Source organism: Corvus kubaryi, unplaced genomic scaffold (genome assembly GCF_017639235.1).
Source record: "Corvus kubaryi isolate FWS band 111438036 unplaced genomic scaffold, C.kubaryi_AGA036_p1.0 137, whole genome shotgun sequence".
In the NCBI taxonomy this organism is placed as follows: Eukaryota; Metazoa; Chordata; class Aves; order Passeriformes; family Corvidae; genus Corvus; species Corvus kubaryi.
The window spans coordinates 2,662,837-2,687,766 of NW_024580671.1; the positions used below are offsets into that span (position 1 = coordinate 2,662,837).

General features: G+C 33.9%; 1 protein-coding gene across 4 annotated transcripts in view; it reads right to left on the bottom strand.

The window, feature by feature from the left end:
- LRRIQ1 (leucine rich repeats and IQ motif containing 1) overlaps nt 1-24,930 on the bottom strand; it is a 105,425-nt gene that overhangs the window by 26,978 nt on the left and 53,517 nt on the right. For 3 of the 4 annotated variants that reach the window (XM_042017633.1, XM_042017634.1, XM_042017636.1), the window contains exons 20-23: nt 24,280-24,404; nt 23,581-23,679; nt 23,149-23,234; nt 14,091-14,192 (exon numbers count right to left, since the gene is read on the bottom strand). In XM_042017633.1, the coding sequence (XP_041873567.1) occupies nt 14,091-14,192; nt 23,149-23,234; nt 23,581-23,679; nt 24,280-24,404 (412 nt within the window). Of the gene's footprint in view, nt 1-3,896; nt 4,462-14,090; nt 14,193-23,148; nt 23,235-23,580; nt 23,680-24,279; nt 24,405-24,930 lie in introns of those variants that run through there. The other variant, XM_042017635.1, reaches the window with a different exon arrangement.

Below are 24,930 nucleotides of genomic sequence, written 5' to 3' on the forward strand. Positions count from 1 at the left end.
TCCTTCCAATTTGACCAACTTTTGCGACTTTTATGGGTTGTTATCACTTCCTGTACTCTTCCATTTACGTTAAATACAATTTCTTATTTATCTTCTATAATTTCCTTCATAACAATAGCAGTTTCATATTGTGGTATTTCCTAAGACATATGACACTTTTCTGCATTCATGTATAGACCTAAAAAGCTATTTCAACTGGGTTGTACAGGAAGATGCCACACAGGCAACTGTTCATTTCAATTTTTTTTTTGCTAATTTATGACTGTTTGAATGTGGAATTCCTGCATGTTTGAAAAACTAAGCTGGTTCTTAAAAAAAACCCAAAAAACATCCCCGCCAAAACCAAAGTTCAACTCTACAAAAATGAATAAACAACAGAGGTGATACTCTACCCACATGAAGAGAAAGAGTTCCTGATGTAAACTACTTCTACCTGCAATCAGCATGCTTCAGGATCCACTCAGGTGCTTACAGTTTCAAAAAGAACATAAAAGACTTTCCAGTGCTATACCATACTTTCACATTATTCTTTTGTGTAGTCTTCTGTGAACAGTGTTCTGTAGTTAATATAGTACTGGCTTCAGCCACTCTGCATGGGAAAACTTCATCAACAGCACTGCTGAGAATAAATCTGGAGTATAATCAAAAGTTACCAAGAGTTCTTTGGGTAGCCAAGGCTCTTGAAGAACCAAAGAAATCAAGAGGAGTAGAAAAATATTTTGAAATAGTATGTTCAGCATTTCAATGCTTAGTTATCCATCAGTAAATGTAAGGTATAAATAAGATGGAAGTAAATTGAGCCTATTTTGTTTATCCTTATTGCCTACACTCTCACACAGTTTCTGTCTCAAATTCCAAATCTGCCTAGTACAGACCTTATCTCCAGCTTTTTTCATAAACTTTGGGAATTAATAAACTAAATATATAATAATAAATTAATAAACTCCCTAATGATGGATGTTCTCTACTGAATAGAGGATTTTATACTGTTGAGGAGAAAAACAAGAGATGCATAACATGAAACCCCCTTTTTCACAGAATATTTTGATAGATTTTATTTCTATCCATTCCTTCTTAAAATTAAATGACAGAAGCAATCAAGAACTTCAACACAAGTGTTTAGTTGCTCAGTAATGAAACTGTATTTCCAAGCAAGAAGAGATTATCACTTTATATGTAGTCCAAACCAGAGGAATACCTTTCTCTAAATTCAATAAACCAAGTAAAATTATTTAAGACATAAGATCTTCCAAAGGAATTCTCAAAATAACAAGTACAAAGGAATATTTTGTAAGAGTGCAAGAGGTCTAACTACTATGTTGTTCACTATAAAGAGGACAAAAACTACACAATACGATCAATTTTATTGAGTGTGACAACCATTAAGGTAGGTTTTGTTTGTAGTGAAGAACTTAAAAGCACAAGAAAGGGACTGAAAAATTCAAACCCAAAAAACTTTTGCTCAAAATAAAAATTTGAGGCTTCTATGTGACAAGAAGATACATATGCCAAGTATTAAAAAAACCAAAAAACCCCACCATTACTCGGGAGCAGCATGCAGCTAGTCAGTAAGGCTGACTCACATCACATTGTCTCATACTTTCTATGAACAGGTAATTAAAACATGTAATTGCGTGTCACAGCTTCAGAATTTTCATTTTAAAAAGTCTTTCTTATATTTACTCTTGAGAATACACATTTTTTCTAGAAAGTTATCTGAATAATAGAACTTGTTTTAAAAACTCATGTTCATCAACACACATGATGTGCACTAGTATCATGCATGATTGGTACTTAATGCAGTTTAACACTCAAAGTGAAATAATGAAATCATTGTACTAATATCAATACATACTTTAGTTATGAATGCCTCTGGACTGATTAACCATTCTATCTATATCATACATTTAATATGATATATATATATATATATATATATATATATATGATAGACCAAAATATTATATACTTTTCAACTTAAAAGGGTTTTACTTTTTTGGGCAAAACTATTTCTGGTTTAATTTCTGATCTTGACTTGAAATACCTATTGGTATTTGATGAACATACTGCGACAACAATTCACAGCTCTGTCAGCACAGTTATGTGTAACAGCAGAACTATTCTACATTTTCAACTACAGACACAAAGTCTACACTCAGTGCAAGGCTGCTGTTTAATTTACTTCACAGCAAAACCAAGAGGTAACAGTGAAGATCAGGCCTATCATTATGACAAACATTGTATAAACAAGACTTGATTTAATGTTCATTGAATTAAATAGAAAAAAAAAGTCTCAGATAGACTCTGAGTCTTTTCTTTTTCTTAAGACACTACATCTGAGTTAATGCCCAACTCTGTGCAATTCTTATGTATCTCTAACCAGCTTAAAAACAACCATAAATACCAAAATTATGTCTATAAATAAATACAGACATAAAAGCACTAATTCTTCCTATTAAGTTATACTTAATTAGTTGATACATAATGGAAGATGATAAACAATATGAAATTCCAGTGTCTTACAGATCTATTAAAAAAAAATCCATTTTTAAAAAAGGTCAGGCAAAAAAAGCAAAAGAAAACCACAATTTGCCTATGAGTTGCCCCAGGTTAATTCTCCATACATATGTCTCAAAGAGCTTAGTATTTGTATAGATTTTTTCATTAATTGAACTGAAATTCTTAGCTGGTGAACACATGAAAACAAAAAAGAATTGAAACACTGTATATAATTACAGAGAAACCAACATATATTCAAATATATCCCCAACATGGAAATGACTTAATTATATTGATTTTGGATCAGTTATAGTTGCAATGACACAGGTTTTTTTCTATCCATGCAGAGAAGGTTTGAATGATTTACTTACTGAATAAAGAAATCAGTTGAAAAAGGAATAAATTAGCCCTGACTCCTCCTCCTGTTCTTTTATAGAATTTTGTTTAGAACTCTATTCAAATTATTTTTTAGTGGGAAAACGAACACCAACCCGCCAGTTCTATTTGGGAACATAATTTAACTATGCTTAATCTTGAGTTTAAACAGTTTATGTTTATTGTAGGTGTATTTAAGTTAGTTTCTTTTCACTAAACTTTTTGTCTAAACTTGCTACCAAACTCTCCAACTCGCTGACTTTACATATGCATTTCTGTATACATATACATAAAATTTGTTTGAAAAGGAGGGGACAACTTAAATACCATGATGGCTCCAAATAGGTGAACTTGCCTCATGTGCATTCTGTTTATATTTGCAATAGCTTTTAAGACAGCCATAACTAATTAATTTTAAAGTGCAATTTGTTTTGCCAGTTGTCTAACAACAGGTTAAAACAGTTGTTCACTTTTAACTTTGCTTGTTTGCAGCTGATGATCTAATCTCCTGCAAATAGCACAGGAATTTACAGAGCATTAAGGTCTGATCCAGAGAGGAGTGAAATCTCATAAATTTCAATTAGGTAGGCAAACTCTCACTTGAGATTAAGGAAAAGCAGTAGCTAATCTTATACCATTTACTCCAGAAGAAGGAAACAAATGATTATACTTTTTAAAACCTTATAGACTAAAACGAGTTATTAAAATGGTATAATCTTACATGAGAATTTGTCTTAAAAAAAAAGTGGCCAAGACGAGATTTTACTTGATTCTACTTCTACTGTGACAGTCACTGTCATGAAGAAGAAGGAGTAGAATATCACTTGCAAGATTGAATGTAACAAGAAAATACCCAGTTTCTGCCTTATATGGAACTTGTTTTATAAGAAAGACCCTAATATAGTTTTTATACAAAATAAACAACTTTAATAAAAAGTAATCCAATTGAAAAGTTAACAGAATTTTTTAAAGCAGTTGAAGAAATGAAGTATTAAATGGTAATATTTACAGAAAAAAAATTAATGTAACTGCAGAAGTAAGCCAAAAGCATTATTTTGTTCAGCAAGATTTTTCTGCTCTTCTGAAAAGATAAATTGGTTAGAAGCACTAAGTTAGGGGTACTGATACAGAGGCTAGAAAAATGGGTACATATGTGCAATGAGAATACGGAAAATGCATGTAAGTAAATACAGAAACTCGTCCGTAACTTGTACCACAGTTCTTGAAACTTTCTTTCAATCTTTGAACTTCTCCATATTCTGGTTCAGTGAATGTATCAAGGGGTACTAAAACTGGAGAAATATCGGAAGAGCATCAGCACCCTCAAGGCATCCAGGTCTCAGAACAGACTCTTCTTCAGCATTCGGACTAGAAGAAGAGAAAACAGGAGAAAAGAATGCAATGATGTAGCAAAATTGTCACTAAACCCAATATAACTTCTTTTCAATGATACTTAAAATGTCTTAATTCTACTCACCTTCTCCTGGATTCCAAACAGATTCTTCAGCTTTCACCTGACTGGTCCTGGGTCACTACATCTTACAGTGCTCTGGGTGCTCATCAGTACTGTCTTGTTGTGTGACTGTACTAATTATACAATGAGAAAAAGGGATTTGCCCCTAATATTTCTATAATGAACAAAGATACTGTATGGGAAGTCACAAAAATATGTAACAGTTTCATAGGGGAAATAAAATTTGGAAGCAAGAAATTAGTATGATGCATGGATAACATACATGCTTAGTAATTTAGTGAAATAGTAGTAACTATTTGTACAAAGGTATAAAACCCAAAAATCCCAAGAAGCCATAAATGCGAAAGAAGCAACTTCTAAAATTTATTCCAAGCAAGATTTTATAAACATTTCCATTTGAAATAAATGAAAGACGTTTGAAAGAGAATTTTGAATACAGTGCACACAACTCACATAGTATGATGACAGCCTATGCAGTATTTTAGCATATGCAGACCAGACTACAAGTAGAGTCTGACAAAACCTAAGAAGGCAGACCTGGCTAAGAGTCAGGAGTCACGCTTATTAAATTGAACTCTCAGGGGTATCATGCAATCAGAGGTCACAATCGAGGCAACAGAAGCAATGTCACGATATCAGAGAAAGGGCCAATTCAGACCTGCTCCCCGACAGGCAGTGAGGTCACGGCTTGCGGCAAATAACTGTATTAAAAGGGAATATTCTCTGCACACTTTTAGAACTGTCATCTGAACAAACAAAGCCAGGTCATTGGTAGGTTAAATCAGAACTTGCTGGCTTACTAGCACATAGCTTCCTTTCTTCTTACATTCACTGCTAATTTCTCAATTACAGAATATACATCAGGTACTAAAGCAAATACTCAGTAAATTTAACTTAAAAATACACAGTAGAGTTTAAATTCCTCCTTTTTAAAAGTCACATTCTATCTTTGACAAGAGATATCACTAGTTTCTTCATAGAGTGAAAACTGCTGAGCTTGCTTCTTATCAGAAAACAAAAAGCATGCATGTGTTTTAGAGAAACATCTTTCCACAGTCAGGGTCTTAGTAAGCCTGATAGTGTGAATTTAGAAACCATGAAAAAAATTACAGTTATTAATAATGTACTTGTTTAATGATGACTGTGAAAGTGAAGTTCTTTTGTCTGGGTACTTGGATTTCTTTATCTCATTGTCTGAACTGGGTTATCTACAAGATTCTACAAATGTGGTAACTTATGAAATTACAACCCTGTTGGATTAGGAACCTGACAACAAACCTGCAAAGAAAGAACTATTCTAGAATGTCATGTAAACAAAGTTTTATTCAAAAATATTATCTTGAAATGCAGTCTTTCTTACCAATATGAGAAAAAAATATATAACTTCAAAATTCAGTATTTCTACCTTTTTTATACAAGCCAGATAAAATATCTGCAGTGCATAGATCAAACTGGCACAAACCTATGAATTCCAAGCAATTGCTAACATGTTTTGATAAGAATTGAACTGCAAAGTTACGAAGTTGGAAAATGTACATTACAGAACTAACACACCATAAAAGTTATACAGGTATCACTGCATGATTGTACATTTTCATTAAAATACTTAAGTTGGAATTCCTTGTAAAATCATGTAGGTCCACCACACATTCAATTCTGGATTACATGAAATTTGTAAAAGGCATAGAACTTTGCTGTAAGAGTTAGCATTGAACAGCATAAAAGTTTAGATACCTATATTTCAATTTTAGTGTTGTTTTGATATTTTGCTTGAAAAATTTTGCACACTACCAAAACATACGAAGTAGCTGAACAACAACATTATTAGTTATAAAACCAGAAAGATAATTCAATGTGTGTTTAATATTAAACTTGTGAAAATGGCCTCTTTGGAATACTGTAGACCTCTGACCTCATTGATAATACTAATTCTCCATAACACCATAGTTCCCATTATAGAATAAGAAAAAAAAAAGAAATTTCTTTAAAGCAAACTTTAATAAATTACATTTTCAAATTAATTAAAAGCTCTGGTGGAAGACCTTCCTTTACTCCATCTCTGAAAGTGCTTAGAATAATGCAGTTATTAAAATCTATAGCTACAGGAAATATTCCTTTAATTGTGACTTAAAATGTGCCATGGATTCCAACTGAAGTAAGATTTGTACCTATAAAATATTCTAAGACTACATTATATTCCTTATTCAGAGCATCATACCAAATGGAAATTCTTTTGCAAGAGGAACATTTGTGCAATATAACATTCATGATACTTTTACAGACACAGCATCTGTGGCCTATGTTAAAAAACCATTTGCATTGTAATATGATTTTAGTGCTTGAGACACTCATTTTGGAAAGCACTTGGAATATATCTGAATATGCACTTTTAATGACCTCTTCATTAGCAACTGTTTTTTGGAGTGTAAAAAAATGTATTGGGTACTGTTCAGTGAAAGCAAAGCAAATAAACAAACCACCCCAATATTGAGCACAGTCCCCAGGTATCCAAACAAGACAGCAACAAATTCTACAATTACTTTTAACAGGACATGCTAAATGCAAGTTTTGTAACACTTTATTTTAAAGGAATTTAACCAAACCTATTCTCCCTTATCCCCTCCAACCAAATCCATTTGGATTTAACTTGTTGCTAAAATTATCTGTCTTTTGTACTCTAAGACCTAGGTCATGACCTTACTTAGGGACAGGAAATAGTTATCAGGTCACTGAATGGTCAAATGAAAAAGGATTTGAAATGCTTCGGTACTCAGGGATCTATTCATCTAAAATGATTGCCTTATGCAGTATTAAAAGCTGTGGATCTGAATGTGGAATCAACTTGTTAACATTTACACTGGCTGAGATACAGATATCATACTACAAAAATTTTGGACCTAAAATATCAAGAAAAGGAGAAAAAAGAAAGGTAGAATTGCAGGAGATGAAAATAAAACTATCTGAACTATTATATCATCTTACTCAACAATGAGAAAAAATAGTTTTCAACCTCTGATGACATTTTGGTTGAAATCTCTTTCCTACTGAAATCATCACTGGGTAGTTATTAGCAAAAGAACAGTAAGATTTTTTTTTTTCGCATGTGAAGTTCCTTTTAGGTTGATAAAAACTGGCTAATTAGTATGTTATGAAAGCACAGGTAACCACCTATATTGTATTAAATCCTAGTTTTGGAAGTTTATTGGAACAAACAAACATGCTCTCTAGCTTAGAGACCACATTTATATCTGATGCACTAATAAAATCCTTATGCCACCACAAATTACAACAGTCTGCAAAATAGCAGAGTGAGGAACAAAGACAAAGTACACAGGCAGGTGAAATATGTGGTCAGAAACCTTGAACATAGGAATACAGGAACCCTGAAGACTAAAACCACAATGAGAATTCGTAATATTAATTGGTATGTATCTATGGCAAGTACCTCCTGTTCAGGAACTTCAGGCAAGTAGAAATTTTCTTTTCTTTTTGGTAATTAAATGTGAAAAGCAAGAATATTAATAAAAATGTCATATATAAAAATGTCATATATCTAGATAATTTATAAATACTCAGACACTGAAGTGGACTGCATAAATGCACATAAATTATGTTTTACATATTTATTTTTAAACATAATTTCAGGATTGCTTCATTCCATGCATACTGAAAAAATCCTACACTATCATTGACAGACAGGAGGCTAGAAAATTAGGCACAGATTTTATTTTTCAGTTTTATTTTATAATAAGAAACTGGACCAGTAGAACTATGTAACCGAAGCTTGAGTGCGTGCACTGTAAGGCCCCTGCAGTCCTTTACAAGTTTTCAGCGTACCACTGTTGTGAACTGGGTTTGCACTCTGCCAGCAGAGCAGCTCTGACCCATGGAGAGCACTCCTTCAGATCAACACTGCCTCAGGCTTTACTGCTTTCTCCAAGAAGTCTTACATTTCAGGCATCAAGTTGAATTTCTTCTGGAGATGATTAACCCAAACCCATGACAGATTTTTTCCAAGATATCCAACTCCTTATGTTTATTTTATCCTGGCTCTTTTTGGATGTACTGGACACAAGTAACCTACTCATTTTACATGTTGAAGGGCTGGTGGAGAGCCATTAATTCCTTAAAATGAGAAAATATTTCAATGCGAGAGTTCTGTTGTGTGAGTTCAAACTAAATAATAAGAAACAAAGACAGAGAATCATGATTTTAAAAGATAGATCCCCTTCTGAACTACAAGTTTCTGAAACACATTTTCATTACACTTCAGGACAGATCTAACATTCTCTGAAAATGCATTATTTTGGTTTTTTTGTCAGTGCTGTATGGATTAGAAACTGCATCCTTAATGTGGCATACAAATTTAGAGCCTGGGAGATACGTAATAGTTGTATTTTACTGTGAACATGGGAATTCAACTCATAGAATTGCAACAAGGCCAGATTTCAAATGTGGTTATTAATCCTCTTGAGACAACAGATCAATAAAAAATTATTTATTTTAGAACTGGATGTTTACAAACAATGTGATTCCTGGGAGATGCCATTAATATTTCTCCACTAAAAATAGCTAATTTCTAAAAGATGAAAACAACTAACACAAATCATCAGTTATAGTTCAATGACTTTTTAAATGCACTTAAGTAACAAACAAAAAAAACATTTAAAGCCTGTATAAAGATGAATATTAGCATTCCAGCCTTGGTACCTTCTCTTAACTGTCAGGTAGAAGCGATTTTTCAAGCAACAGTGATTTGAATCAATATAAATTCTACTAAATATAATACACAATTTTTTTCAATGTATTCATATTTTATAATACAGAAAATCTAAGCAACCATGTTGATCATGATGCAACAATATTTTAATAAACTCACAGAATTAACTAACCTTAAATAGCTAACCTTAAATTCCAACTTTCCAAAGTCTCACATTTGTACTTTCAATTATCACTAATAATAATAATCTATAAGAATGTTTTGCAATACTTTTCACTTGAGACTACAAGGAGTTTCATAATTATGAACTATTAGAAAGCTGGAAAACAGATGACTAAGTGGATTCCTTGATATTTATCTTCCAATCATATGATATAATCACAAGCTCATTTTACTTCTTATTCTAGAAAAATAAATGTTATTTCTACATACAATTTCAACAGAAATAAATAAATATTGCCATAATTAAAAGTCACCTGAGAAAGCAAAATCTATTCATTATCAAATTTGTATTGGTGAAATCAGTCTTAACACTATACCCGTTATATTTTCTTTAGTCACCATGAGCATAAAATGACAGGAAATACAGTACTGCCAATTAGGTTCCCAAACTACAGCAAACATATATTGTCAACACAGCCCAGTGCACTTCTAACATAGTTAAACTTCCAGGCAGAAATCATTGTGCATATTTTTAGATGAAGTCACATTGCACTGTTTTCACTTTGAAGTGTATGGTATAGATGTGTCACTGATGGATACGGATATGACTAAAAATAAATATACCATATATGCCAATAAATCACCTAACCTACAAAATTAAATAGAGCACAGTCCATGAAATTCTTTGAAATAAAGTGAATCATGTCCAAATAACACTTGGATAGTTTGAATGGATTTTCAGCTGATTTACTGCATTCTTCCAACTTGCTCTACAGATTGGAATTCAGCTTCCCATTCCACTGAACAAAAATTATTTGGATAACCCACCAAAACTGTTCAGGAAACTGGATTAAAGAGAACCCAAAAAGACACATACTGTTTGCAAAGCTCATAGCAAAACAATGTGCTTGGCCTTAGGGCTCATTCTTTGGTTTTCAGCTGCTGGGCCTAAGTATTCACACTGTTGGCTAGAAAAGTATCCTTCCTCTGTGTAAATGAAATTACAGATCCTGTAATTCTGGACCCACAAATGGCAGAGATGCTCTGTTACACGTTCATCCAGGACTAACTGGAACTTCCCAAGAGGAGTCAAGGATAGATTCTTCCTTCAATGCCTGATGTACTTTACCCAAAACAGTCAAGACTATTTTACATTAAATTAACAACTGAAATAGCCTCCAGACAAAAAGAGGACAAGCAGCCATAAAGCTTTCTAAAAAATATGCTTTGATGCAAAATAGGAAATTAAGACAATTATCTGTGCTCCTTATAAAGTTTCCAAAATATTGAGATCTTTGAAATGTCATCATCTACAAACCACAAAAATATCTCCAAGAATATTCATTGAACCACAATATTCATTAAAGAATACATATTTTGTTTGTCAGCTACCTGACACTAAATGAAACTCAACAACCATGATGGAAGCACATCCTTATCACACCAACGAGAGCAGTGTAATATACACAGTCCCAGAAAACGTCCAGCAAATCATCAGGAATACCTCAAGTCAGGCTTTCATCTGTCTTCAGGTTTTTGATCAGGGTATAGTTTGTTAAAAGAAACAGTAAATACATATTTACACTTGCATATTCTATGGCTTACTTTACAACCTACTCAAGTTAATGTCACAATATATAATAAAGATTCAAATATATTTTTATTTAAATAATAGTTTTAATGTATCCACAATACAATGACCACATGCATTAATTTTAAAGAAACTGAAACTGCATCTGACAGAATGTGTTAGGATTACAAAATGCATGTTGATATTAGTAATTACACCAGACAGTAATTGTTCATAATTTACTTACCTTTCAAAATATACAAATAAAAAGTCATAAGTGCTATGCTTATTGAATTATTACACCCACTTATGGTATATGCTTATATATTTGTGTGAGTATAGACACGTGTTGTATGTAAATGTATTGACATATATATACAGTAATGCATTGAATTACATTCCCATGGTTTGTGCCTTCACATACTGCTTGTATTTTTAAATGGTAAACTCTTCTTTGTGAGAACAATATCTCCTCATGCTGTAGGCATGAGGTGTGTATTACAAAAGGGTTTATTTCTGACTAACTTCTGTGTGCTACTCTGATACAAATGTGAAATAATGGTCCCTGGTGGAGATTTGTCTAATATCAGTGAGTAAAGCATGATGACTCATCCAAAATTTAATAAAAAATTATGAATAAATTTTGAATATTTTGAATAAATAACTCAATTTTTGAAAATGTATTTTCCTACAATGTGTAAGTCAACTTAGAGATGCGTGCATTATCCTATGGGATTAAAGTTATGCACAAATTTTCAAAAGTTGTTATCAACATATTGCATATCAACTTGCCAAAACTTTTGTACCAGGAAAGTAAGAAGGCAAATTATGACAGAATAATAATCTCAGGAACACAAAAGCATCAGATATTAAACTCATTCCTTTTCACTCTATTTTTATACCTCTTATGCTTCTATTCCTTTTTGTTTGTACTCTTACACACAAAACCACGATGAAGACAAAAGACATTCATCATACATTTTAACTAGATTTCTTCTTAAATATTCATTACCATGACGTGTTCCAGTTTGAAAATCTAAAACTGTTCTAATTGTTTCACTTCCCAGGGCATCCCCTTTCAAAAGTAGTGATTCTGTTATTTAACAGATAACACGTGTACTTGCTGTTTTGCTGTTGATGCTATGACTTCTCCCCTCCATTTCCTAATTTAAAGAAATAAAGAAGGAATATATAGAATGTGCTTTTTTTTTTTTTTTTTAATTTATTTATTTGTTCATGAAGAAGATGGTTTGGAATTCAAATTTTCTACCCAAGGACTCACTACCAGTCTGTGGAAGTAAAAGGACTTGAATGGAGGAAGTTTATTTTCACCATGCAAAGGAAAGGTCTGGGTTCTCTCGACTTAAAATTCAATGACCACAAGATTTATGGATGCAGAGTGAAAACATTCCACCTTCTTCTTACAGAAAGAACTCCACTAACAGAACAGACCCAAAGAAATCTATTGCAGGCAAAAGAGGAAGAAACATTCAAAAGGTGAGAGGGAAAATGGGAAACAAGGGAAGACATCACTGATACCACAACTCTGTGAAGTTACTATGCAGGTGCAAAGAGTTATTAATTCTAAATTTAGAAACTCTTAGTTCTGTCTGATGATATCTCACATACATACAAATAAATGTTCTGTGTTGCACACTGCTTCTAATACCCAACCTAGAATTTTTTGGACATAATGTCTAAAGTAGCAATGCCTCTGGTAGAAGGACAATTTTACATTCTGGTCAAGCAGAAAAGTATTGCTTGTCTTTTTGAAGGCTCAGCAGTCTGCATGTGAGCATCCATGAGTGGTGCAAAAAAGTTTCTGCTTATGAGCTGGCCAGAGAAGTAAAATGGTCTTTGAAATGAAAGATAATTAAAGAGTACCACCACTATGCTTGCCTTTTGATATCCAATCTGCCTCGGTACCTTCTCTCCATAAATCCAAAAAATAACTTCAGTAATATTTAGAACGCGTACATTGGCTTTTCAAATCAAAGGGAAATGTTTCCAGGCAGGAACAGATAAACTGGTGTCAGGAAAGCTAGGCTAAACCTACATTGACTTTAGGGTACTGAACCTGTAATCAGGCTTATCTCTGACATGGTTTTGAACATTCCTACTATTGTTTCTAGTCTTGGACATTCACTTTTTCACAGGCAGCCTGCATCTTCTGTTTCTTCAGCGTATGATGCATTCTGACATATATAAGCATATGCCACAAAAACATATATGAGAATGGGAATGCTCAATCAGGTGCAGTATACACAGATTCGCTATAGTCAAGGTAAATTCATGCTTGGATCTAAGGCAAATAATAGTGCAAAAATATTTCCTCTTCAGAATTTACCAAGAATTGTTTCCAAACAAATTTGACCATGGACTTATGAAGGTGGGGCAAATCTAGGCTTCCATACAGCTAGGTTAATTGACTGAATTGCAGTTCAGGTATATTCATATTCATTTCACACCTGTCTCAGACATGCTCTAATTTTATCCTCATACAGCGAATCTTAATACACTATAATTTGTAATTTTACTTTGTGAAATTAGGAACAGATCAGCTAGCATGTGACTATGTCTTTGAAAAAGATAAAAAGATAGAGGTGAGAACTTTCTGAGTACACTAATGAGTTGCAGGAGGAATCAAAAAAATATAGAACGATGTCTCTGGAGATGATTATCTTCTTACAACAAGGGCATTTTATATGGACTTGGCCTTATTCTAATTGTACAGAAACCAAGGAGAGTAAAAGAGCTATATCAGTGTTTAAATATTTGTGGAAAACAAATTTTATATTTACATGCTAAATCTTCTTTCCTTCCCTTCTGTCCAATGGTGGATTTTTGAGGAATAGTTATGAAAGTACGTTCGAAAAAATATGTTAAGGATTTTTAGGAGTTAATGGCTAGCCTCAGAAAAGGTGACAATTAAATGAAGAATTTGAAGTGATATTTAATTTATAAAGTTTTATTCGAGTACTTCATATTTTATATCTCTGTGACATGCTTTGACATTTTTTATAATGAAGATTTAATAATAAAACAAGAAATAAATAGGTTAGGCTCCATCTCCCTATGAATTAAGCTCTAGGAGCACCTCCTGCTATCCACAATGAATTGAAATTGAAATGTTTCACTGCTGTAACTTGAGATACCCAGGAACAGATAAGGTCCTTAAACTTCTGGCTTCTTCTATTTGTGCATATTGTTTTATATTTCGAGTAGGCCTGTTTAAAATACATTGCAAGATATATATGCTTATATGCATAAAATGAAATAGTTGTTCATACCTTCAAAGTATCCAGCATTTATAGGCTGCGTCTTCCCTGGTGGTTTCACAGGGAGATGTTTATTTTCATTGTTTTTGAACAACGCCAGGCACACAGCTGGGTCTAGATGACAAGAACAAGTTAAAATCAAAGGTCAGACCTGGCTCATTCATTCCTTCAAGCAGTTTTTCACCTTTTAGCCACTTAATAAATGAAAATACCTTTAAAAGTAGGTTTTATATTCACAAAGGATTACACTTTCTAAAATAAAGCCAGATAAATACACACACAACTGAGAATCAAAGTCATTGTTTTGCAGGATTTTAACACTGTTGATCGTTTAGCTCGCTCATCTCCAAATTAAAAATAAACTCTGAAGCATATATTTGCAGAAAATATTTTTTTAAAAATCTTGTTTTAAAGCTTGAAATTAAAGCAGAAATTGTAACAGGATACATGTCAAGCACTGTTTCTAAAAGCTTTGGTCCAGAATTATTCAGCAGTCTAAATCAAGACATTTACACCTAAAAAATGTTAACAGGAGGCAGCTTATTTTTTAAGACTACGCTTGTAGACAATAAGTTAGTCTTCCTCCATCTCCCATCCTGACTGAAATTAAAAAATACCCCAGAAGTCTGTAGACTCATTTATATGCTGAAGTATGACATCTTGATTAGTTTCTTTACTGTTACTTTTAAAAGTTTGCAAAGAAGTAAAGAAGAGCAGAGATTTGTATCTAAACCTAGATAAGACGTTCCTTGACTGGTAAAAAAAAAAAAAGTTTAATTAACAAAAGCTAAACTGATGAAAAACCACACTAGTCAGGAGAGGTGATTTTCACATGTTATTTCTGACATGAAGGAAGAATTTTTTGCTTGGCATAGGAGGAAAGTAAGAGTTTAAGGGAAACAGTGTGTTAGAAGGAATGTGAAAATTCTGGGTACAATAAACCAGTGATATATTAAAAAAAAAATAGGGACTGAAAACAATGTTGAAACAAAAGCAGATACACAATGACAAGTAAAGTATAGAGAGTTTTGTAGGTATGCCACGGAGCAAGGTAACATGAGTAGCAGAATGACAAAGAAAAGATAAAATAAATACATTTGACATGGTTAAAAGAAGACAGTAGCCCAAGCAGACATATCTCAGGAATATCTGAGAAACAATGAGGCAGAAGAAGCTTGTCAACAAAGATGACTAAAAACTGTCTGAAAAGGGTAGAAATTAGTAATGAGGAGAAAAAAAACAATGGAGTTTATCAAGAAAGTAGAAATGTCAAGGGAAGGATCTAAATTTTCACAAAGAATGCATGTGTAGCAAAAATGAATATGTGAGACACTGCCAGAACAGATAGAGCAGGAAAACAGGTTATGGAAAGACTCAAAGAGCATTCAGACAGAATATACTGAAATGACGAGTTATGTCTGGTGCTTCATTTTGAGTCTGTTACATGACCTTAAAAGTGTTTATTGAGAGAGTTTATAGGACCATGATAATAAAGAGCTTTTTTGTTGTTGGTTTTCTTATTTCTAGAAATAAAGCACCACTATGTCCTGTTAAGCTGGTGGGCAACTTCTTATGAATTTTAACAACAGTTTGTAAAGTTGGTTTTGACTAGACCCCTATAGCTGTAGTAGACACTTCAATTACAAACTAATGGAACATAAAGGGATCCTAAGAGCTCAGCTTTTCCCCAAAGAGTGGGAAGATCAATTACAAGCCTGGAGAAGATCTCAAACGGGGTGTGGCACTCTAAGAGATAATGCATTGGCAAAACACATCAAGACATTACAGTATTCTTGGTTGGCCCACACTGCAGCAGCATGTGGTTGACAGAGCGTTCTTAATGGTGCTAACCTCTCATAAAGCAGCAAATTTGACTAATGAAGGAATTGTGGCAAGTGGGGAGGGAGTAATATAGGCCATGCCAACCTCACAAGGCAGAATCAGTGGCACCTTTGTTATTTCAAATTGTCTAAGAGCCTCTCTCACATGGTTGTAGGATGGTTATAGCTTTCAGATTAAGCCAGAGGATGTTATATTTAAAGCAATTTTAACTCACTTTTACTACCTAAATTAAATGGAACTATCCAAGGTGCAAAATAAATAATGATTAGCTCCATTAGTTTCAAAGGTGGATTATTGGAATGATTCTGATAATGGGATAACTTTATTCACAAATTGGATTGCTAGGTTTGGAGATTCTTTCACTCTGTATAAATGGATAAAGTAGCCTTCCAACCAAAATAAAATTGTGCCAGACTAGTGTTTGTCAGGGTAGCAAATGCTTAGGAGAGTGAATCACAGTAACACTTGTGATTTAAATACCTTGAAATTGTATTACATTATACTTTAAAAGTTATCCTTGAAATTTTAGATAATAGAAGTTGTAAAAAATATTTTAAGCATGAATTATTATTGTCTTTTGTATAGTTCTAAGATACATGGCCATACAAGTCCTACACATGGATAAAAATGTACAAATAAAATTTTTTATAATTGTAATTTTTCCAACATCCAGCACACAGTGTTGACAAGAAGACTTCTAACTTCTTCCAGCTTTATGCTAGTTACAAAAAATGTCTTTCTTTAATAGAAGACCAAAGACAAAGAGACAAAATCAAATAAAATGTCTTAAGACAAAACGCAATTGAAAATTTCCAAAGTAACTTTGATTAATTTAAAATAATTCCTGAAATAATAATTTTTTTCCTTTTGTGGGTCTATTGACATCAGTCCAAAATGTTTTAAAAATGTCATCTTTCCTTCATCCAACCTCCCACCCAATTCTATGGAAACACCAAGTCCAAAGTTAAACTGTACCAAAGATATTTGGTGAAGTCACACAGAATAATTATTTCCAAGTTAGATTTCTCAAACATTTATTTGTGCACAAAGATATCAGCAGTAAAGATATTGTGAACTGGGAAGAAGGGTAAATAATGGAAATTGTTCTTCTAAGAGATTTCCATCAGAAGATTTGCCTTTGAATCTTTACAAAATAACTTAAAAGAATTTACATGGATTTAACACAGTGCCAGAATACTTGAATTTGTACCTACCTGGATCACCTCAACCATTGCCTACAGCTCTTTTGTTATTAAAAATGAGTCCTTTTCTTTATCTAGTCCCAAGTGTAGGCAATATTACATAGATTACTTCATAATACTAGTGCTTTTCAGTCTCTGAGTGAGCTAGGGAAATGAACTCCATGTATGCTTTGATGACAAGCAATCAAATGTTTTAGATTTCACAGAGAACTGTGAAAGAGTCCAGTAGTTCAAAATCATAGAAATATCTTCCTGGATTCTGGCACACTCATTTAAATGTGGCTTATTAGATGATGGTCTGTGCTTGCAATCTAGAAACCAGGGAGATAATTTAATGCACATTCCTTGGCTGCCTCCATATATAGAAGTTAAGTTGGACAAACACAAGATATGTTACGAAAAAAATATGGAAGGAATAGTTACTGCCTGATCTGGCACCACATTCCTAAACTTCTCGTTAACACGTGAAACTGAAAAATTAAAATGTTTGCCATTCAGTTTTGTTGTGGAATACCTGTAATTAGGAAAACATAAACATAATGTGACAACTTTAAAGAGATCCTAAGACAAAGTAGCACACACCAACAGATGCTTATCTGTAATGTAAATTCATTTGGAAGAAAGACTAGATTTTGTTCCATAATGGCACAGGAATTAGAACTGCAAATCATCCATGGCTGGAGTTCCCAGAAGATACTGCTACCCGGAATTGACAGTCAGAACAAAAGTAGCTTTTTTTTCTGTTACTAATATAGATCAGTGGTCATTTATGTAATGTGTAATACAGAATAATAATATGCTCAAATTTTTATTCTGACTGTTAAGACATCTCTTTTGGGGCTGTGGGTTTGAAGAAGGTGGGTTGAGTTTTTTATTGTTTTTTATTTCATTTTTAATTATTGCATTGCTGTCTAAAATTCTAAACTCAAACTAAAAAATATTTGCTGACCTCTATGAAATGTCTTTATCATTGTGTTCTGGTTCTAGTGATCAAGGTCCACTTCAGCTGCTTTTTACCTTTTTTTTCCCTTCCTATCTGGCATCAAGTATTACCATAGAATCATAGAATCATTAATGTTGGAAAAGACCTCCAAGACCATCAAGTCTTTGACCAAACACCACCAGGTCAACTAAAGCATAGCATTAAGTGCCATATCCACTCATTTCTTGAATGCTTCCAGGGATGGTGACTCCACCATCTCCCTAGGCAGCCTGTTCCAATGCTTAACTACACTTTCAGTGAAAAAATTCTTCCTGATGTCCAACCTGAAGCTCCCCACTGCTTGAGGCCATTTCTTCCTGTTCTGATGCTGGTTGCCTGGGAGAAGTGAGTGACCCTCACCTGGTTACAGCCTCCTTTCAGGTGGTTGTAGAGAGTGATGGGGTCTCCCCTGAGGCTTTTCTCCAGGCTAAACATCCCCAGCTCCCTCAGCCACTCCTCGTAGGACTTGTGCTCCAGACCCTTCACCAGCCTTGTTGCCCTTCTCTGGACATGCTCCAGCACCTCAATGTCTTTCTTGTAGTGATGAGCTCACAACTGGACACAGCACTCAAAGTGTTGCCTCTCCAGTGCTGAGTACAGGGGGACAATCACTGCCCTGGTCCTGCTGGCCACACTATTTCTGATACAGGCCAGGATGCCATTGGCCTTCTCAGCCATGTGGGCGTACACTGGCTCATGTTGAGCTGCTGTCACCCAGCATCCCCAGGTCCTTTTCCTTTGGCCTGCTCTTCAGCCACTGTTTCCCAAACCCACAGAACTTTCTGGAGTTGCTGTGATCCGAGTTCAGAGCCCGGCACTTCACCTTGTTGAACCTCAAGCAATTGACCTTGACCCATCAATCCAGCCTGTCCAGATCCCTCTGTAGAGCCTTCCTGACCTCCAGCAGATCAACTTATTGTCATCTGCGAATTTACTGAGGGTGCCTTCAATCCCCTCCTCCAGATCATTGAATAAGATATTGAACAGGTCCAGCCCCAATACTGAGCTCTGGGGAACCCCACTAGTGACCAGTTGCCAACTGGAGGGAGCACCATTCATTACCGCTCTGTGGGCCTGGCCATCCCGCCAGTTTTTAATCCAGCAAAAAGTCTACCTGTCCAAGCCAGCTTCTCCAGGAGAATGCTGTGGGAGGAAGTACCAAAGGCTTTACTGAAGTCCAGGTAGACAACATCCATAGCCTTTCCCTCATCCAACAGGTGAGTCACCTGGTCATAAAATGAGATCAGGTTGGCCAAAGCAGGACCTGCTTTTTCTAAACCCATGCTGGCTGGGCCTGATCCACTGACAAGAGAACATTTTTTGGAGAGGAAAAGGTTAAACAAGAAGTGATACACCAGTGTAGGAGAGACAAGCTTTCAGCCATCTTAAAAGAAGTTAACTATGAGAGGCTAATATAAAATCCACAGAACCAAGGAAATTACAAGTTAAGGAAGAAATTTGGTACTATTGTACCAAGACATCTTCAGGAAGCTAGGATTGTTATGAGTCACTTAAGCACAGTGAGGCACAATAATGTCTTCAGACACAGCATACACTTGGTATCATTAAAATACAGGCCACAACTTTAACTACATAAACAAGCATACGGAGCAGTAGTGGATTAGGGCATACAGGCCTTAAGGCCATGAGTTGGTGGGACTGATCAGTTGCAATATCAGCCTTGCCTGAATCATTCCCTATTATAAGGCTATGCTACTTTAAGCTCTCCCTTGTAATACAAACCCCAGGATTCAGTGCACTTTCTGGTATTTTTTTCTATATTGAGAAGGTATGTGGCCAGACACATGAGGTAAGACACTTCTCAGTTTCTACATATCTAGAGTTTAACTCTGTACTTCAGCAAGTCACTCTAGGTTGTGTGTCTAGGCAATGGAGAACTGTAAGTGCTTTTACAGTGAGACTCAAGTGGTCTGTTTTTGAATTATATTTTAAGAGGAAATTTATTTCCATAAAACAATGCAGATGACTAACTCAGATGTGGACTTCTATAATTATCAAATGAATACCATCACTGTTGCACTAGTAGAAGACAAATGTTTTATATGGAAAATAAAAAGGAAAACATGTCCACACCTGAGTATGTTAAGAATCAAAGCTGTTCAAGGCTGTCCAGTCCAAGTTCCAATCCAGCAGACGTCTTGACAATATTAAAGAGCAACTGTATAACTCTCTGAATGCAAGCTGATTTAACACTTTGCATTTGTGAATCTCAGGTCTAAGGCAAAGGAGTTTGATAGCATATGGAAGCAGAAAACATACTCTGACAGCTAGTTTGTTACTAGAAGTTCCATCAACACCTTATCATTACCTGCAAGTAATGAGATCCTTACACAGAATGATCAACAGTATATAAAAGATGTTTGGGGTTATACTGAAATCTCAATGTAAAAGCTATCAGTTTAATGTGAATATCTTATCATTTATTTGTATCTAAAACCTTTAGAGTTGTTGCTTTGCATTTTCTCAAAAAAAGTTTTGCTTCTAAGTCAGATGTGTGAGTAGATATAACATAGAACATTGCTTCTTTATACCTTATAATTCCTTCCATCCAGTGGATGCTGGTTACTTACTTTCTAGTGGTTATGAATCTTTCTCACAAACAAAATTATTTTCTTGTACTTAGCATATGTTCAACTACTTTAAATTAGAAAGCTAAAAAGGAAACTGTTTTAATTATGACACTGAAGACCTGGAAATTCAAAAGAAAGAACAGAAATAGTATTGCTAAAACTAGATCCTACAACCTTCCATATTCAGCATCAGTAAGTACAAGATAAACGAACCTCATTTCAGTGGAGATGAAGGCGATAGGATGGTAACTTCTATGGAAACACTAAAAGACAATGTTGACATCTACTTATTCATATAAATTTCTGTCTGCTTTTAAATATTAGAAGGAATAAAATCTCTTCAGGAATTCCTGCTTCAGTAGGCTTAAACTCAAAGCCATTGCCTAAGACTGTGAACTCTCTCTCCCTAGTTACACTCAAATTGCTAAAAGTAACCTAGCATGAGCTGTACCACACAGAGAAAGATACTGGCAGCCTAATGGGTCTGGTTGCAGTTTCCTGATCTGGAGCAGGCTAGCCTCAGGATAAGGTCTATATGCTCTAATTGAAATGCTGAAAAGTCCCTCTGTTCTACCAGACTCTCAAAAAGACCCTGATTTACTCTCATCACTTTCAGAGGATGTACCTGATGGAAAACATAATTATATATGTGGAGATTCTTCTCACGTGGAGAATATTTGATCAGCATCATTTTTTAGTACAAGATTAGAGCTTTAAGATCAATTTAATATAAAAATACTTGTTTTGATTGATAATATCCCTTTGGTCCTTACTGACCAGGGAAGGACTGGCTGTCAGTGGGCTGTATTGAGAAAGAATAGTCAGCTTGATAACCTTTTTACTTAAACGGGATGGGGCGAAATATTTTCAGTCACATTTTTTGGTTCTGGAAACTATGCTTTCTGTTCATCGGAAAAAACCCCTGTGATTTTAATGACAGACAGAGAACTCCATACAGGCAAATTATATACACAGGTTATTTTTGTGTTTGATGTAATAGTCAGAAAGACAAAAAAATTCTATATGAGGTAGTGTCAAGAGGAGAAAATTTGAAACTATAAAAACATTGGGCAAAAGTTTTTTCAATTTTTTTAAAACTAGCAATGTACTTTGCGAATATTGCAAGCATTACATTAAAAAGCTCAACACCCATACATCATATTGAATAATCTGAACAAAGTGAACATAAACATATCCAAGAAATCCATTAGAACTACAACAAAAATAGGATAGCAAATTTGATATGCTCAATCAGACATTTATGACTGGATTAATTACTAACATAAGACAGACAGCATATGGAGGAAAGAAGATATAACCTAATAAGTTTTATTCATTGAAAAATTATGCAGAGGCCAAAAAAATGGAATATATATTAAGAACTCAGCTGCACACCAAATACTTATTGCTTTTTTTTTTTTTTTTTAATAAGGTAACATGGTAGGGCACCACGAAAAGCTATGAAGATTTAAATATAATAACTTTAACCTCCTATCCATATACTCTCATTTCCACAAAGCACAGTTTGCTGATTACTTGTCTTTTTGTCACCTACCCCTTTTTTTTTTTTTTTTTTTTAACTATAGGTCATTTTTGTCACATTTAGTCTTCGTCATAGGCACGGTATTGAAAGTAGAAAAGATTACACAGAAAAATGCTTTGCTGAAATATATCTGTAGGCTGATTTTTGCCCTTCAAAGAGCAAAACATCTTTCAATATTTTCAACACTTAATACAGTAGAGTTTTGCAAAGTTACGCAGAAGAGTGTAGCTTGTGATACAAAATATAGGTATATAAGGGTGCATTTTCTAAAAACCATTTAGTGTTAGGTCCTATTGTCAAATAGGGTCATAAATGGTTAAATGTTTCTTGTACTATCAATATATGACTAATATGTTCATTAATATATTCCAGCAACATTTCTATTAGCATATCATATTAACAATTAATGACTCTAAGAAAGGTTCATTGACATTGGAAGTATCTGAGAAGAACCAGAACACAGTTGGATGAGAGGCTGGATAAGCTTTATCTATTTCCACAGTAAATATATAATTTTAAAAATTTAAAGATTTAATTTTATCTATATCAAGCCGTTTTTTTCATAAATAGTTCTTGCATAATTCGATAATTTTAACCTGAGATTTTCCCAAGAAGAAAATACAAAGAGAAGCACAAAATGCAGAAATATAAATCTCACATCAAGAAAAAGAGATACATGAACAGGAAGAAATAAAATTTCTGTTTACCATAGCTGTCAAATATTCAACTTCAAAATGGTTTTTAAAATCTAAATATCTTGATTTAAAATGAGTTGTTTTTACTGAATCACACTCCATCTTTATTCAAATTAATGTTTAATATTGTACAAGCGAAGTTTTTAAAAGAGAGACACTATTTTAAGAATGGAAAAATTACATCAATATAACCATTATTTTAACTGTTGACTTACCTAAATATTTATTACTGTATTTTTTAGGTTTCATTTTATGGGCCCTCTTCAGCATTAGCTGTGCAGTAGAAATATCCTTAAAACCCCTAAGGGAAGAAAATAACTTACTAAATATATCACATGTATTATGTTACACCAGCTGCATATTATTGTATAATACACTTTTCAAAAAGAATACTGGTGTGTAGTACTGATCCATGGTATGAAACTTTCTGAATTACAGAGATAGCTGCAATTCTTATCTTAACATTACATTATTGAAACTTAATAAGATAGTTTCCCAGACACTTACAAAAATAATTACAATCATTTTTACTTTGGAAGAAAACAGAGATTCTCCAAAGGTGGAACTTAAAAAAAGCAAGCAGCAACAGCCAACTATACCATACCTATTCCTGGAAGCCACTGTGTAAGCAAAAGACCTTAACATACCATTCTTCTGATATTTTCTCTTCTTTTTCAGACATAAGTAAAAACTTCCTTTTTTCTTTCCAGTTAGAAAGCTGTGATGACACTGTTTCCTTCCCTGACCTGGAAACAAAGTATAAAAGCAGTAATGAAAGGTAAGTAAATAAGAAAGGCTCTGAGGTTACACAATTTTGCAGCCTTTGTTATTCTGCAACTTGTTTGTGCCTTTTAAAGGCACTTTTGAAGCTTGGAAATGATGCAAAAAAAATTCCAATTTTAATACTTCGTGAAGGTGTTATCTTGGAGAGTAATAAAAGTCTGCCATCAATTTGAAATGTTTACATTTCAATTACTTGAAGCATATTTCAGTCCTTTCACAGAATGCAGCTGTGTAAGAAATCCCTTTTAATCTTTATCTAGTCTTAAAGATCTCTATTCCAACATCTATTTCATAACATGTGAAAAAAATAGAAGTCTTATGATAGTCAAACCTAAATAAATAAAACTACACATATATAGTCTTATACTCCTATTTATGGTAGTCAATGAAAAATAACAACTGAATTTAATGTATTTGGTTTTAGCAAGTAAATACATTTTAACTCCAGTAATATCACATTAACCAAAAGTTGCAAAAACATCAGAAAATAGCCTCTTCTTCTTTTTATTTTTGTCAAATCCAAATGAACTAAATATAATTCAAAAATATATAGTTTAACTTACCTGCCATGAAAATGGATTTTTTCTGCTGAGTATGAATGTGGTCTGTTAGCAGACTGCCAAACTTCTTGTGGCAATAATGACAAATTATCTGAATGTTCACTGGAATCTGAAGGCCTAGAAAACTTCTAAGAGAAAGACAAGGAATGCAGCTGATGGTCCCTGTAAAGTTTGAGTTTAAAATGTGCAGGAAAACCTGCACCAGTGTTTGCAAAGTTTATCACTATAACTGAAAGGATTCTTAGTGGTTACATGTCCATTACAGACCTTACTTTCGACTAACTAAATAGGACAAAAAGGTGACTTTATTTACACTTAACATCCCCAAATATAATAAATTGTACATTTATAAGACTCCTTTCTCTTAATTGTAGGAAACAAAACATTAGTAATACTATGCTTGTAATAAGAATAGAAAACCCTACAAAAACAAAAAGCCAAAACTTCAAAGTTTATCAAATATCTAGCAGACATTACAGTTCGATGACCTTTAGCTGTTCTGAAAACATTCAGCTGTTGTCATATAATGCAGATCTTAGTATTTTTAAAGTAGGTTGTCAACTAGCAATTTTTAATCCACTGCCAAATGTGCAGATGAAGCACATCATCTTTTTTTCTGCTACTGTGAAGTAAAGCGTTGAAATAAATCCAAAA